Source organism: Rhipicephalus sanguineus, chromosome 10, assembly GCF_013339695.2.
Source record: "Rhipicephalus sanguineus isolate Rsan-2018 chromosome 10, BIME_Rsan_1.4, whole genome shotgun sequence".
NCBI lineage: Eukaryota > Metazoa > Arthropoda > Arachnida > Ixodida > Ixodidae > Rhipicephalus > Rhipicephalus sanguineus.
Genome location: NC_051185.1, coordinates 57989763 through 58007383, shown reverse-complemented (window position 1 = coordinate 58007383; position 17621 = coordinate 57989763). Strand labels below are relative to the sequence as shown.

At 43.7% G+C, this 17621-nt stretch overlaps 1 protein-coding gene and 1 long non-coding RNA gene across 2 annotated transcripts; both read right to left on the bottom strand.

Annotated features, from left to right (window-relative positions):
* Window positions 1–7932: 7932 nt before the first annotated feature.
* On the bottom strand, window positions 7933–13314 carry LOC125760168 (uncharacterized). The gene is made up of 3 exons (XR_007417807.1): window positions 13213–13314; window positions 11086–11209; window positions 7933–9035 (listed from the first exon to the last, which is right to left on the bottom strand). It is a non-coding gene; the product is annotated as an uncharacterized LOC125760168 (long non-coding RNA).
* A 1959-nt stretch (window positions 13315–15273) lies between these two features.
* On the bottom strand, window positions 15274–17570 carry LOC119372660 (zinc finger protein 574-like). The gene is made up of 2 exons (XM_037643116.1): window positions 16727–17570; window positions 15274–16413 (listed from the first exon to the last, which is right to left on the bottom strand). Exons 1-2 carry the CDS (start codon window positions 17367–17369, stop codon window positions 16409–16411), a joined length of 648 nt encoding a protein of 215 aa, XP_037499044.1. The 5' UTR covers window positions 17370–17570; the 3' UTR covers window positions 15274–16408.
* Between the last annotated feature and the right edge of the window lie 51 nt (window positions 17571–17621).

Genomic DNA, 17621 nt, shown 5'->3' with positions numbered 1-17621 from the left:
TCGACGACCCTCGCACAACGCCCACTCGCCATAGGTTGCCCTCGCTACCCCTGATGCCTCTTTCGCTAGTGTCGATAGCTTTGATAACTGCTCAAGTGAATGGCACAGAAACGAAGTGGACGAAACAGACGTGCAGCTCATGCTATTTTTCCAGCGAAGCTCTGTATAGCTAGGTTCTGGCAAATAGCATCCGTCAGTAAAAGATACGTAGAACAACTTTCGAAGACCCTCGCGCAACGCTCACTCGCCATAGGTTCCCCTCGCCACCCCCGATGCCTCTTTCGCTAGTGTCGCAATACTCGGTGACAGCACTTACGACCACTGGTTGTGCCTCTTTGCCACCTTTGTCTCTTGACGTAAAGATTGCACTAGCACTGTTATTAGCAGTAGCCTTTTGGACTTGCTGTGGGACACACACACACCATTTGCTTCGTGGAAGAACAATGGGAAGTGAAGGAGCGCCTACGGAGAAGAGCGAATGGGCGCGAAAACAGCGTTAAGCCGCTGTCTCACAACGTGCAGCAGATATTTAGACAAGCACAACGTGCAAAGATATTCTAGAGAAGCTGAATATCATGCAGTAACAGAAAAGATGCCACGAGCATTAAATGTGAAATTAAGTAGTACCGGTCATGCAATGTGTTCAGCCAGACAACAACTTTTAATTACCACTAAGATATCCGTGCAAAATCGATAAATTTAGCTAACAGTGTTTTGTCTTCGTAATATTTCTTTAGGTTTGTTTCAGCATTATGTGAAAGAATTGTGAAGTGTTTGCGTACACTGTAGCTGTTAATTTCAAATTATGCGCTCCATAAAGCTACAAATTTCGTTGTAGTTGCCCAATACCTTAGGTTGTTCTTCTAGTGCCTTTGGTGTTCTTTAATATGCATGCACGTAGGTTGGTCCCAGACACATTGAACACAAAGGGCACAATAATGCGATAACTGTCTACATGCCTACAGTATATCTTCAATGGAAACAAAAGAAATTTGTGTGATTGTGCTGCGAGTATTTGTGCTGACTTTTACGGCTGACTTTCGTTCCCTTAACAGATGTTACATGCCTCCCACAAAATGACCAACATTTATTCGACTTTGCCGGGAGTCCAGCAGACCACCTTCTCCTTCGGAAAGCATCTAACTTATTTAAGCTCTATGTTACAGCAAGTTCGTAAGCATGCGATTGGACCATTGTGATGGCGATAAGACTGTTTATCTATTATCACTTCTGCTGGTTTGCTCTGTCATACAGTGCAGCAGTTTGATATGCGATTGATTTACTGTTTTAATAGTGAACATGACTTTATCCACTACTACCAAAGATTCTCTTCTCTTCTTTGAAACAAGTGTAATAGTAAATTGGCCTCCCTCACCGAGATTTTATGAAAGCACAAGAATTAGAAAGGCTTTAAGTTAGCTGTCTGATATTTAATTATCATAGGTGAAAAGAAAAAGAAACTCTATTTGCAGCTAATGTAGTTCAGTAAGGTAATGTATTGGGGCGACTTGTAGCACACCTTAAAAATATGTTCAATTAGTTCAGGAACAAACAGTGCTAAGACACTTAGTGCTTGGAGAATTAGCCATCAGTATCAAGAAACCCGTTGAATAGAAATTTTTCAAACCAATGAAGCTTTTACATTTTAAAATGATGTTATATTAGTCTTATTAAGTAGGCAGTTTATGAGTGTGAATAATTGCTCAGAGTTGAGCACTGCAATGCTGCTATGTTGTGACACATTACAACTCTTTCTTGAACTAATGTGTTTATGGATACAAGAAAAATTTTGTGTGTAGTAAGTGTAAGCTGGCCTTGATAGTGATGTCTATACCTTTGCAGATATGTCCATGCCTCCCAGAGAATGACCAAGGAGCTATGTTGTTTGGATGTTACCAGGAATCCAGCTACCGGCTTTTGAGAAAACCCCCAGCTGATATCTTTATTTCGTAAAAATTGATGTACTGTTGTGACAGTGATGTGACTGTTTACCTATTGCAAGCAGTAAATATGTTTTAAGCATAGTGGACTTTGTACAGAGAAAGAGAAAACAAGTCTGGGAATTTCCACTGCTTACGTGAAATTGATGCTTGTGTTGGGAAGTAAAGCTCAGCACACTTGTCTAGAACACTGGAGCAGCGCATTCCGGGCCGCATAAACAGCATTTACGAAGAATGTGTGGTTGAGGTAGCCCAAATATACACTTGCACTGCCACCGATGATGCGTGATGAGATACGGGCTGTCTCAAACCAGGCGTACTCGGTAGACATCGCCGGTGCAGTCCAAAATGCGCTGCTCCGGCATTCTGGACAATCATGTTGAGCTCTGTACAAAGTTGTCACATGCTTTGTCAAGAAACAAGAGAATCCTCCTCGATTGCCAAGTGCAGCACTTTTGTATCATTACGCTGTATGGTCCTATTGTTTGCATCATCTTCTGTCCTGCGACCTTGCAGCTTCGCAGCCGTCGGGGTCCCTGGAGCGGTATCAGTGGCTTTTTTCATAACGTGATGAGCTGCATTTCTGCCAGCTCTGCCCTTACACCATGTCGACCACATATGCTTGATACCAGTCTTCTGACAGCAGCTTTGCTAAAATTTATTCACGATTATGACAGTACTTACCTGATGCCTTCTTTTCTTTCCTCTTGTCTGATACAAGTGCGATGGCAAACTTTGTAGAATGGTTTCATTGCAGTGCTTGATATTTAGTTGTCAGAGTGAAGTAAAAAGTAGGAAAAAAAGTGACTTCGGTGTACTAGCAGAGAATATAGTTAAATTAATGACAAATATTGTATGCGAGATCTGTTTCCGATATTTATTGCAAGCGGTAAGTATCTTTGAACTTTGCTGTGTGTGAAGATAATACTTTATGACAGGCGTGTTGAATCATTGCACTCTTAGTGCAGCATTGATGTGGTGGTTGGGTAGAACAGTGTTGTCGCATGACCTGTTGCGGTGGTATATTAATGAGAACTAACAGACAATAACGCCAAGGAAAGTATAGGGGGTGTTAACTGTAGTATTTAGAATATAAATGTGAAGAAAGTAAAGTGGACGAAAAGATGACTTGCCGCCGGCAGGGACCGAACCTGCGACCTTCGAATAACGCGTCCGATGCTCTACCACTGAGCTACGGCGGCGGTCATCCTCCCGTCCACTTTCTGGGGTATATATGTTGATTTAAACCTAGGAGTGTTAGTCAGCGCCAATCACAGCCATGGCGGCGAGTGTGGAACACTCTTTTCTTGCCTGTTGGCGTCACGTAGCACGTGATCTTTTTACGAGCTGGCAGCTGACCAATAATCCCTCGCATACTACCTGAAGGCATTAAGTCTGCCAGGACGAGACCCTCGCTATGAATGAAGGAAAGCAGATGATTTTTCAAGGGCTCGTTTATCTTTGTTAGACACAATATTAATGAGAACTAACAGACAATAACGCCAAGGAAAGTATAGTGGGTGTTAACTGTAGTATTTAGAATATAAATGTGAAGAAAGTAAAGTGGACGAAAAGATGACTTGCCGCCGGCAGGGACCGAACCTGCGACCTTCGAATAACGCGTCCGATGCTCTACCACTGAGCTACGGCGGCGGTCATCCTCCCGTCCACTTTCTGGGGTATATATGTTGATTTAAACCTAGGAGTGTTAGTCAGCGCCAATCACAGCCATGGCGGCGAGTGTGGAACACTCTTTTCTTGCCTGTTGGCGTCACGTAGCACGTGATCTTTTTACGAGCTGGCAGCTGACCAATAATCCCTCGCATACTACCTGAAGGCATTAAGTCTGCCAGGACGAGACCCTCGCTATGAATGAAGGAAAGCAGATGATTTTTCAAGGGCTCGTTTATCTTTGTTAGACACAATATTAATGAGAACTAACAGACAATAACGCCAAGGAAAGTATAGGGGGTGTTAACTGTAGTATTTAGAATATAAATGTGAAGAAAGTAAAGTGGACGAAAAGATGACTTGCCGCCGGCAGGGACCGAACCTGCGACCTTCGAATAACGCGTCCGATGCTCTACCACTGAGCTACGGCGGCGGTCATCCTCCCGTCCACTTTCTGGGGTATATATGTTGATTTAAACCTAGGAGTGTTAGTCAGCGCCAATCACAGCCATGGCGGCGAGTGTGGAACACTCTTTTCTTGCCTGTTGGCGTCACGTAGCACGTGATCTTTTTACGAGCTGGCAGCTGACCAATAATCCCTCGCATACTACCTGAAGGCATTAAGTCTGCCAGGACGAGACCCTCGCTATGAATGAAGGAAAGCAGATGATTTTTCAAGGGCTCGTTTATCTTTGTTAGACACAATATTAATGAGAACTAACAGACAATTACTTTCTTCACATTTATATTCTAAATACTACAGTTAACACCCCCTATACTTTCCTTGGCGTTATTGTCTGTTAGTTCTCATTAATATTGTGTCTAACAAAGATAAACGAGCCCTTGAAAAATCATCTGCTTTCCTTCATTCATAGCGAGGGTCTCGTCCTGGCAGACTTAATGCCTTCAGGTAGTATGCGAGGGATTATTGGTCAGCTGCCAGCTCGTAAAAAGATCACGTGCTACGTGACGCCAACAGGCAAGAAAAGAGTGTTCCACACTCGCCGCCATGGCTGTGATTGGCGCTGACTAACACTCCTAGGTTTAAATCAACATATATACCCCAGAAAGTGGACGGGAGGATGACCGCCGCCGTAGCTCAGTGGTAGAGCATCGGACGCGTTATTCGAAGGTCGCAGGTTCGGTCCCTGCCGGCGGCAAGTCATCTTTTCGTCCACTTTACTTTCTTCACATTTATATTCTAAATACTACAGTTAACACCCCCTATACTTTCCTTGGCGTTATTGTCTGTTAGTTCTCATTAATATTGTGTCTAACAAAGATAAACGAGCCCTTGAAAAATCATCTGTTGCGGTGGTGTAATAGTTATGGTGCCCGACTGCTTACCCAAAGGTCACGGGATCAAATCCCGGCCGTGGCTGCCGCATTTCGATGGAGGCGAAGTGCTAGAGGCCCGTGTACTTAGATTTTGATGCACGTTAAAGAACTCTAGGTGGTCGGAATTTTTGGAGCCCTCTACTACGACATCATCTTTCATGATTATATTGTGGTTTTGGGATGTAAAACCCCAACAATTATAGCTTTGTCAAGAAACATGGCAATTCTTTTCAATTGCAAAGTGCAGCACTCTTGCATCATTATGTTAAGTGACCTATTGTTGCTTGAGAGAGAGAGAGAGATGAAAAAAGGAAATCCTGTGACGTCGCAGGTTCCTTGCAGTCGGAGTCCCTGGAGCAGGAGCAATCGCTTGTGTCCATGCTTGGCCGGCTGCATTGCTGTCGTCTGTGCACATACTCGACTATGAGCAGCAGCCACATGAAATCACATCTACTAAGACACACGGGCAAGCGCCCTTTCCAGTGCCAGCTGTGCCCGAACGGATTCACTCAAAGGTTTCACCTTAATCGGCATATGCGCGTCCATACAGGAGAGCGCCCCTTTTCCTGTGACCGCTGCAGTGCGACCTTTTCACATAAACATCACCTCATCGGTCACATGTCCCATCATGCAAAGAGGAAACGCTAAAGGTCAGAGTGTGCAGTTTTTAAGGCAAAAGCCTTAGATGCCTCATAAAATGCGAATAACTGACCATCGGCGGCGTCAACACGAGTGATGCAAAAATATCATCATATGATGTAACCATATGATGTCACTGTGACGTCACTGTAACATCGCATAATGTGGCATAACTTAATGGCATCATTACATGACATCATCGCTTTGTCAAAGGTGGGCCGATCACAGAGGCAGTGCAAGACAGGCGAGGTGCAGAAAGCTTGCAATGCCTCTGATCCTGGAGGCGTTGCATAACCACGTTAGTTGCAGAAAGCTTTCGGAAGTGGGCCAGGGAGGATCAATGCATCGACTGAGAAGAAAAAGATAGCTTTTGTCTTTGAGTCATCTTAGGCGAATGCATAAGAGACCCAGCGAGTTTTGTAAGATCGGAAAATAGACTGATGTTTTAATGGCAATAGGGGATGCATAAACTGTGAGAGCTTCCCAGCTTCACCAAGCATAACTGTTATGTGAGGGCAAGTACACTTCACTGTCTATGAAAATATTTCATTTAAAGGGCCCCTCATGAAGTACCACTGCTAATTTCTCATTATGCATGAGAAACTGCAAGGTACCATCTAGGGAGTAAAACTTTTTTTTAAAATTGCTGTACTTTGATGCAAGAAAAACGACAGTTGTGGAAAAAGTTCAATAATAAAAAAACATCTTTTTTTAATGGACAAGAGTCTGGCAGCATATCCTCCATCATCTGCAAATGTGATGCCATTCACACCCTAAAAATGGTGCGTGAGTTTGTTACTACTTTCAGATATTTTTCACATACTGTTTTAGTATTGTGTTAATATCTTTGATTTCATACACTTGATGCATTCAAGCATCGGTAGGTTATTTCGTTCTCCTGCATCGCATGAAAACTGCTAAGCCAAAAATTCATGCGGTGCTTCATAGTTCACTGCATTATGTTACATGCATCAAGCGCACCAACATTTCGGTACAATATCAAAAGTGCATGCCAGATCTGACCTTTGTGTATAGCAATCAGTAATGTACGCATTAAAGATTTATGGGAGACGTGTGCTGCATCATTGCACTGTTGGCATAACATTAATTTATTTATACATACTGCTAATCCCAAGAAAGGATTATTGCAGGGAGGGCAAAAATATACAATACAGAAATGCAAAACAGATAATGAAATTATACCGGCAGACTAATTTTTGTGAAATAGTGTGGAAGTATTACAATGTAGCTGTTCGTGAAGAACATGCAACACTAGACAGACAAGAGTATACTATTGAAAATAAAGTTACACAAAACACAAGGGTTGCAATAATGTGGAATAGGTTACATAGTTTTTTTAAATACATATGTCATACAATTATTACAATAGAAGAAAATGGTTTAAAAGAAACTGGGAACATCAAATAATAGGGACATGTGGTATTTGCGACACAATGAAATAGGGCCAACGAATCACATTTGTGAGGCTTGTGAATCTCGCAAGAAGGCAAAAAAGTTTATAATGTTGGACTAAGAGTAATATGAGAGGGTAAGTTGTTCCATTCCTTAGTTGCGAGTGGAAAGAATGAAAATCTAAAACAAACGGTACTAAAATGGTAGTTTTGCAGTGTTTAGGTATGTTTACGACGTGTCTGTCTTGTCTCAGATTTAGACAGGTTGTGGGAGCTATCTATAAACAGCATCTTATGCATTAGTTGGTAAATTGCTTTCAGGCGAGCTAGTCTGGCGTGATTTTGTAGAATGAGTAATCAGTTCATTAGTTGAGATGGTGAGGCAGGTAGGAATTCAGTGATTGCGCACGTCACCGCTTGCAGGCACAGTAGGCGCCTTTTTTTGTGGACCATGCCTTTTTGTTAGGCATTTTCTACCTACGTAGGGGAATGCACCACCTTTTGTTTTATATGTGTTCTTTCTTTGCAGTTATATGCATGCAGCAATACTATGCATCCTATCTTGTTTTTTGGAGAGGGAATGTATGATGCCTTTTTTCCTTTCTTAATTTAGTAAATTAATAGTTAATTCCTAGCAAGTTAATAATCTTGCTCGCTGTTGAAAGCACACATTGTAACTTCCAGTATTTAATTATTTTTGTGGACGTATCAGTTTCTTTCAGCTTTTAGAGATAGGCACCACTGACACGCACTGTCTGAACAGAAAACTACTAAAAGCAGAATTTTGTGCGTATGTGTGTGTGTGTGTGTGTGTGTGTGTGTGTGTGTGTGTGTGTGTGTGTGTGTGTGTGTGTGTGTGTGTGTGTGTGTGTGTATATATATATATATATATATATATATATATATATATATATATATATATATCACCTCAAATAGCTTTAGACATGTGAGGACATACTGTGCCACGGTCACCTGCAGAGTCAGTTTCTGTGTTTCTTTCTGTTGTTCTTTTTCTCTTTGTTCACTCATTTCATCATTGTTCAATGTGATCCTTCACCATACATAAACCTGCATTATCGCGTGATGTACATATATGAAATGATGTGGGGTTATTTGTTGCTAAACATTGTACAGCCTTAAATTTTTATTTCATTTCAATTCATATTGAATGATAGTTCTTTAAAATTTCTATTCAACCTGCCTTGAAAACTTAGCTCTTTGAACACTCATATGAACCTCTACTGTTTCACCTGCGCCATGCATTTGGGCAACACTCGAGTGGACATGAAAAGAAAGTTAAATTGAAAATTACGAGCCAAGTCCTGTTAAACTACGAGCGCAGTTGCTTGAGCAGTGATGCCTGCACTGCTTCAGCTTAGCACACTTAAGTTGGTGGACAGCACTATGCAACTTGTCAAAAGTAAGGTTTACTGTGCCAGACCAGTTTGTGAACCTGTTTGGTGTAGCAAACTGGTTCAAAAGCCACTAGACTTCCATTGCTGCAAAGTGGAAGTGAAACTGAACAAAATGACATGCTTCGGTCCCAAAACAATATACTTTTTTTCTCAGTTTGAAACACCTGCTGTACACCCACTTATCAAATGCTCATCTCATGAATGTTGCTAAGACACATTGGGCCTTACAATACGAGAAGCAGACCCTGTATGTGCCGCCTCATGTCTTCTTTTATAATACTGCCTGGTGAATGCCTTTGGGCAGAAGCAACAACGAAATGGCTTGTCACCGGAATGCTCTCGTAAGTGGCGTGTGAGGCTCTCTTTCTGGTTGAATGTCATAGGGCAGAGGTGGCAGGAGTATGGTCTCTCGCCGGTATGAATACGCACGTGTTTGGCCAGGCCATACTTGTGCGGGAACACTTTTCCACAGTAGCTGCAATTGTACAATCGCCTGTTCTTTGTCTTGCTCATCCATGTAGCAATGGTGTCACAGTACGTGTGATGCTCCAGTGGATGGCTTCCCTCGCTCGGTATTTCTTGAGGAAATGGCCCCAGCTCGAAAGGTGTGGTGAAGAGCACTGCAACCAAGAATAAATTATGCAGGTTGAGCAGAACACTACATCTGTTGACTTCCTGTGCCATTGAAGGCTTGCAGTTTCGAAGCTGTCATTTTTCACACATTACACAGTCAATCAAAAGTTCTGCATTCCACTTAAAGGGTACCGACAAGAAAATTTTCAGTTTTTTTTTTTTTGCATCAAATGAAAGACCAAGTCCTCATAAGCCTAGAAAATGTACTCATAAGCGTGAGTGCACCCTGAAATATTAATTGCTTGTTTTTAAAAGCTAGTTTTGGTTTCTACCGTACCCTGACGTTGTGATGTGGTACGAGCTTCTCGTCACGTGCTTGCGCAAGATATCGTGACATTTCCACGGCCACTCCGCCGCATGGTTCCGTTGGTGATGAACAAGCGGCCGCTTTGCATGCTTTTGGCGACGCGCAAGCGAGCATCTTGTATGTTTAGGTATCCGATGTCATCACAACTAGCCATACTGCAGTGTGAAGTCACCAGAATTGACACTCTAGCCTGATGTCATGTGAAAATTGACTTAAATATAAAAATAAAGTTCTTATCAGCATTTACTCAGCTTCACGCTTGCTCAGCGGTCTCTGTACACAGGAGATTTGTATGTCGGAGTAAACTCAGGTTCAAATATTGGTGTCTGTACCCCTTTAAACACTAGAGGTCTTTCGTGGTATAGTCTTTCAGAAATAGCCTAAAATCTGCCCAAAGGTCCATGTAAGCAGCACAACATCCATTTGCTACAAATATTTGGGCCGATCATTGTAAAAACAAGGTACGCAGTATTGTGTGCAGCAATACATAACACTCTCGCACATCGGCAGTGTTCTTGTACTTGGCGACATATTGCGAGGTGCCTGCCATGCGTGCCATCCCACCTCATGCCTTCCGGTGCCACGTGCTGGCAAACAACAGTGAAATGGCCTCTACTCCCTGTGTGTTCGCATTTGACAAGCAATGCTATCTTTCTCCATGAATGTGATGGGACACAGGTGGCAAGAGAGTAGTCCCTCGCCTGTGTGGTTATGTAGGTGTTTTTTGCCACAGTAGGTGCTCTTGTGTGGTTCCCGATGCTTTCTCTTACTCATGCAGGTAGTTGAATGAAAGAAGGGAATATTGAAGGGCTCGCTTCTTTGTTTTGACAGAAGCTTAACGAAAAGCAGAAGATAATGAAGCCAAGGAAGGTGTAGGGGATGTTAATTGTACTGTTTTAAGCGTATTGTAAATGTGACACAGACGTGAAGAAAGTAATGTGTACAAAAAGACAACTTGCCACCGGCAGGGACTGAACCTGCAACCTTCGGATTACGTGCTTGATGCTCTACCAATCGAGCATCGGGCGCGTAATACAAAGGCTTGAAACGAACACAAAGGTTATGAGCAGGAAACTGTATCACTTTTCTTCAGACACCAGCAAACACTATGGCTCATTATCGTGAAACTGACAACATCCATTTGCTGAAAAAAATTTGGGCTGATCATGTGTACAAACAAGGGATACAGTATTGTGTGCAGCAAAACATAACACTTGCACGCACTTGAGTAAAAGCAGCACAAGGGAACACGACATAAGAAAGACAGACAATGCTTGACCACATGTTAATGCAGGCTTGCCGACATGAGCATTCAAGGCATCAGCCATCTGTTAATCATGCATTTTGTAGTGCTGTGAACAGTCGAAGCTTGTGCACAAACTGGATCATGAACAATTCTTTCGAGAAGTTCATGATCATGGGCGTCCGGAGGGGGGTGCAGCTGCCCCCCCCCCCCCTTGGAATTTCGGATAATAATTTTCTATGCAGTACGTAGCTTCAGGATTGCCAGCCAACTTTGCACGTTACACACTACTATTAACTAATATTGCCGGTGATGTCACGGCAGTGAAAGAAAAGCTACCTCTGTTGGATGCGAGCCCCCTCCCCTATCCCCCCCCCCCTGCAAAAAGTTCTGCGGACACCCTTGTTCGTGATCATGAACTTCTCATTTCAAGTGACCACACTGCTGGAGAGGCAGCTACTTTGGTGCCACTCTAGCACTGACGCACTTATTTATGCCATTCTTTGTTCATTTTCCTGTACGTGCAATGTACTAGTATCAATCAGATAAGATTAATTTCCGTGAGATGAACAGAACTCCGGTATCTCATGTTGCTACCATTGTTCCATGACCTGAAAGAGAGACAAAGATGTGTTATATTGGTGCAGCACTTTTCATTTAGTGCAGCCAACACAGGTAGAGCGTAAAGTTTGAAAATAAAGCACATCTAAGTGCGTTAGTCGAAAGTGGTGCAACTATGGCTCCAAAGCTTAGTTTACTTGTAGCTGTGTTCATTGCTTTGTGAACAACTTTTGCCAACAATCCACACTACAGTTGACACTCATTATCTGAACACAGTTTTAGCGCAGTATTGATTAAAACCACTGTCACAAATGCAAACTAAACTTTAATCAAATGCCCCATTTGCAACTAACTTGTCTTCTGCATCAGTCAGCTCAGTGAGGGGAACAATGACAGTTTGTCAGTTAGTCTCGCAAACATGAAGGGGCCAAAGGGCATTGGGCAAGACTGCACCATCGATATGCAACTGTTAGGCATGTGTATTGTACATAAATGAATGCTCAAATTATTGAAAGCCAAGCAATATGGTTGCTGCTGTGTCATATTCTTTTTTTTTTTAGATGCGAAGTATCTTATGGCGGAGTTCAATCCGGTGGTGGTGGTGGTGTGCGGCGTGACCACCCTTACTGCGCATGCGCATACCCTCTCCCTTTCCACTCTTCCTCTGAAACTCGGGCTAGACATGCCGAAATTCTCTCCTGCGCAACGCCGCGACGAGTACCAGCGCATGCGCGTCCCCTCCACCTCTCTCTCCTCTCCTACGCTGCTTCCCCTCTCGCACGCCTGCCGACAGCGTTCCCCGCTCGCCCTGTGAGAATTAACGGCCAGGCTAGAGGGAAGACAAGACGCGCGTAGCGTTCCTCTTCGCGTTCCACGACGCGAGTGCGGTAGCATGCCCAAAGAATGCCAACGGAACGCGATCGTGCAGGTGCTCCGGCTTCGCATCGCCTCATGGTCCCCTTTAGCGGGAAATGGTGTAATTTTTTTTGTACAAAAGAAGCTAAGGTGGCATCGCGACTACCACATCAAATGGTGCAAGAAGTTCAATAACATGATGGCGCTTCTTTATACTACACAAGAAGTTAGAGCTCTGAAGAAACAAAATGGGTGCACCTACTGAGGGAGCGTGCATGCAAAGCAAGCAAGGACGCAAAGAACTTAACGCAGCTGGCGACGCCACATTTAAGTTTCCGCAAACTGCCACCTCGCATGCTCATTGGGAAGCAGAGGTCCAGCCTAACCAGTTTAAAGAATTTTGTTCCGGAGATAAAGGCGCCGAAATACAGGGATGTATTTCGGTGTAGACTGTATAGGCACGTAATTAAACGTACCGTTCAGCCGGTTAAAATTTCTTCGCTTGTATTGAACGGTCTTCGCTAAGAGGAAATTATAACAGAACTTTAATATATCCAAACCGAAAACCTCTAGCGTAGCCCCCGGGGGGCGGGGGGTAGTCGAGCTTCCCACCACCTCCTCGGCTACGCCAGAGGTTTTTCACGAGATGAAACACCGAAAATTTTCAATTTGCATGTCTCTATATACACGCACACACAAACGCACGCACGAACATATATATATAAATATATATAAATTCCGGCTACACTACTGCAAAAAACGATTATGTGTTGTTTTCGCGATGCTCCAAGAATCGGACCACTAAAAACAAAAGTGCCCGCGGGTGCGTTGTACAAAGAAAACAGTCATAGCCGTCGGCGCTCTATTTGTTTATCACGTCGTTCTGCAACTACTTGATTTCGATCAGATTTCGAAGCATTTATCTGCAGCTACGCCAGTCTTGATAGGCATTGCGCGCAGCAAACCAGCTTGTATACACAGTCAAGCACGGATGCGTCACATTCACATATATATAAAAAGCGGTGATGCTAGTCGTAAAACATTCACTTTTGTAATCGCTTTCAGTAATCGCATACGTGTGATGGCTGAGTGCATAACAGTGGGGTGGTTCACTGGTTGCACGACTTTGACGAGGCGTTGCTTTGACTTGTGCACTTATTAGTCGTCTTTGGTCACAAACACACAATGTTGCGCTTACATCTTGGCACACACGTGGAAAAAGGGCGACGCGAAATGTTGTTAAAAGGCAAAGCCCCCCTAAAACTGCCAAACACGAAACTACACGCACACACCACCTCTGCAAAACTCGCGTCAGATGATACTAGTAGCGATGGTGCTTTGGCGGGCGTACTGGAGCAAAAACGGTTTCGAAATAAGATGGCTTGCATTGACGTCACTGAAACCACCATGTTGGAGCACCAGCATCTGGAGACACGGCGTTTGCAATGTCACATTAAGACATTAATGCTATCAAAACATCACATGCAGGTTCTTTCGTTATTCAAGCACAGAGACGCTCATGCCACGTCGTTTTCACATTGACACAATTCGTCATGAAAACGGCCATCGTGGAGTTTAATAAAGTACTTGGAGCTAGAAGTTCAGTTACCTTTGGGTTATGTGAGCAGCAGGCCACGTCATGCTTGTATTTATCGCATGTACACTGGGCCTATGCGAAAGAAAATTTATTACTGAAGCATATTCTGTAAACTCCAAACTGCTGACGATTGCCAGCATTTGTCATTCTCTGGCAACATTGCCTCTGTACCGGAAACGCGCCCCAAAATTTTTCCGGTTCCACTACAGTCAGAACTACAAAAAATTACACCATCTCCCGCTAAAGGGGACCATGAGGCGATGCGAAGCCGGAGCACTTGCACGATCGCGTTCCTTTGGCGTTCGTTCGGCATGCTACCGACCTCGCGTCGTGGAACGCGAAGAGCTACGCTACGCGCGTCGTGTCTTCCTTCTAGCCTTGCCGTTAATTCTCACAGGGCGAGCGGGGAACGCGGTCGTCAGGTGCTCGAGGGGGGGGGGGGGAGCGTAGGAGAGGAGAGAGAGGGGGAGGGGACGCGCATGCGCTGGCGCTCATCGCGGCGTTGCGCAGGAGATGGGCACACCATCTCCCGCTAAAGGGGACCATGAGGCGATGCGAAACAGCGTTTCGGCATTTCGAGCCCGCGTTTCAGAGGGGGAGAGGAGAGGGTAAGTGGAGAGGGGGAGTAGAGAGGGTTTGCGCATGCGCAGTAAGGGTGGTCACGCCGCACACCACCACCACCACCGGTTTGAGCTCCGCCATAAGATGCTTCGCATCTAATATATTGTCCCCTGTGCTTTCCTTGGCCTCATATTCTGTATACTTTATCAGGTTGCATCTACGAAGAAACGATCCTGTCAGACATGTCCCTTTTGTTCCTTCAAAAAGAGGGCCTCATCACTGCAGATATGATGCATTTAGCTAGCATGCGAGGGCTTATTGGTCAGCCGCGAGCTCATAAAAATATCATGTGCTATGTGACGCCAGCTAGCAAAAGAGTGTTCCTCACTCACTGCCATGGCTAAAAGTGGCACTGGCCCACTCCTAGGATTACACACGTAGAAATCTCCAATAAGTTAAACGGGAGAACGACTGCTGCTGTAGCTCAATTGTTATAGCATTGACCGTATGTAATGTGATAGTTGTGGGTCTGGTCCCCATCAATAGTTGTTTTTTTTCGTAAAGTTTAATTCATTTCTATTTATGTACAATTACTACACTACGGTTAAAACTGCTGCTTTTCTTGACCTAATTAGGTTAATTTGTGTTTAACAAATAAATGATCACCTCTAACCAGTTCCCCAAGTATTGTGCGATCGCATGAAGTTATGTGGAATTGTTCGAAAAACCTATTCTACTCTCTGCCGTATCATAAAGATCTAGAGATATCCAGCTGCTCATATGTTTAGATAGGTATAAACATACCTAAGTATACCATTAGCATTGTACCTGGTAAATGCAAGTACTTTAATGAATACTGTTGAATATTAGGGCTAAGTACATACTTTTGTTTCCACCTTCTTCAGTTCGTGTCATATCAGCGTAATTTGATTCAAACACTTGCACCAGAGCCAGCATTACCTTTATCAACCAGATTCATAGGGACGTGATGCTGCTATCTGAAGCAATTGTGCATACCAGTCGTTATACTAAAAGTCCTGATGTCACATTTCAATCCATGAGCACTGTACTTCAACTAAAAATTAAGGTCATTATTGTTAGAAGTGAAACAACTTTTATTTCGAAAAGTATACTTACTTAGAAGTACAAATGTAATGATGTCGCTGGCAATTAACTGCACAGTATCACTCACTCGCAACATTTTATTTTGTCCTATACGTATCAGTTTTTTGTAACATTTGCAGACATGCAGCAGTGATGCACATTGTTCACCAGGGCGACATATCGAACATGAATTGAAAAGTGTTCCCGAACCAGAATTTTAGCCGGAAATGGACGCGAGCCCAAACCAAATCTGAATCGTAAATACTGTATCACTTATCTGTTAAACAAAGCAGTTGAGACGTCAGCTTTGGATGTGCAATGACACACTGTACTGCCATCTGCCACTGCGATCAGTATCAGTGTTTTTGTGTTTTTATTAATATCCCTCATTTGTGACTGACTCATTCTGAAAATATTTTCATTAATTGACAGTGAAAGTTAATGTATTTAGCCTGTTGAGGTGGAGCACTAGAACATAGACATACTTTCAGTGCAAATTGAAATTTCTAAGGAGCTAGCGAATTCATTCCCTAATGAACTTGCACAAACAATGTTTATTTAGAACAGTTAATTCCAATAACCACTGAATGTAAGTACACTAACATCAGCATTTCAAACTTTTATTTTGCCTAAATGGAAGTTGAGTGAGATAATGTACATTGAATCCGAACCCCTGTAAACGTTTTCGGTTCGACACCCTGCTGTATAACCACTCACCAAATGCTTGCCACATAAATGGTGCTAAGATATTCACCCTTACGCACTGGGCAGCCTACCATGCATGTGCTGCCTCATCTTTTTTTTTGTACTTTCGGTGAGTGCATTTGGGCAGAAGAGACACTGAAATGGACTGTAGCCTGAGTGTACTGTAAGTGGCCCACGAGCATCATCTTTCTGCATCATTGTCATGGGACAGAGGCAGCGGGAGTATGGTCTCTAGCCGGTGTGGACACAAACATTCCGGTCACACTTGTGTCCAAATAGCTTCCCAGATCAGCTGTATTTGTGCAGTTTCCCGCTCTATGTCTCGCTCATGCTGGTAGCTGGAGTGTTGCTGTCTGTGGGATGCTGAAGCAGATGCCTCCCCTCACTTGGTATTTGAGATGGCCCTTGACTCGATAGGCACGGTGACCTAGACTGCAAACAAAAGCGTATATTGCATGTTTTGAGCAAGACTACGAGCCTGTAAACTTCCCATGCCATTAAAGCACATTGGCTTGCTGGCTTGAAGCTGTCTTTTTCACACATTACATTGGAAGCCAGAAGTTTTATACTCCAATAAAACAATGGGTGTCCTCAAGGGACAAGGCCTTCAGAAATAGCTTGAACCACTATGTACCCAAAGGTCCACGTAAACAGCAGAACATACAAATGCTACAAGAATTTGAGCAGATTATATAAATACAAATATACATGGCGTTGTATTAAAATATACGTAACACTTACTCACCATATGGACGATGCTCTGGCATACTAGGTGGCATATTGTGAGGAACCCGCTGTAGGTGCCACCTCACCTCATGTTTCTTCTGCTGCCAGCTGGTGGCAAATGCCGCTGGGCAGAAACGACAGTGGAATGGCTTCTCGCCCGTATGTGTTCGTACATGGCGTGCAACGCTCTCTTTGTGTGCAAACGCCATGGGACAGAGGTGGCAGGCGAACGGTCTCTCGCCTGTGTGGGTACGCAGGTGTTTTTCCAGGAAGCTCTTATGTTTGAACCCTTTGCCGCAGTAGCTGCACACGTGCGGTTCCCGGCTCTTCCCGTCACTTGTGCAGGTAGTTGTGGTATCACTACACACAGGACCGTCCTGTAGGTGCATTTCCTCGTTCAAGCCTTCATGAGGTGACAGCATGGAAGGTATGCTGATGAAATCTGCACGCACAGGCAGAAATGTTATGAGCAAGATGCCACCTGTTGGCTTCATATGCCAGGAAGTGCTATGGCCCACCAGTGTGAAACTGACAAGGGAGCAAACTGCCACACTTGAGGAGAAACAGCACAAAGGGACAGGACAGGGACAGACTATGCTGGCCCACATGTTGACACATTTAGTAGTGTTTGAATATTGGTCAAGGCTTGCCAACATGAGCATTCAAGGTGTAAGTAGAATTGCAGACACAATTTTGTCATATTTTCTTGCTGCTGGACAGATAAATTAGGAAATGGCATACTGCATGAGAAACAGTCTGAAATTAGACAATAATATTGGCCAGTCATACAAGAGGAAAGTATAAAAAGCTTTTTCAATACCCTATACTGTTTCAACATAGTATTTCTAAAACTCATACTGAAAAAAAAAGAAGGTAAACAGACATGAAAACAAAGGCTCAGAAAATGCAGTTTT

Excerpts from the sequence above, each read along its gene's own strand:
- LOC119372660 (XM_037643116.1), bottom strand. The coding sequence starts at position 17,369 with ATGCTCATGTTGGCAAGCCTTGACCAATATTCAAACACTACTAAATGT.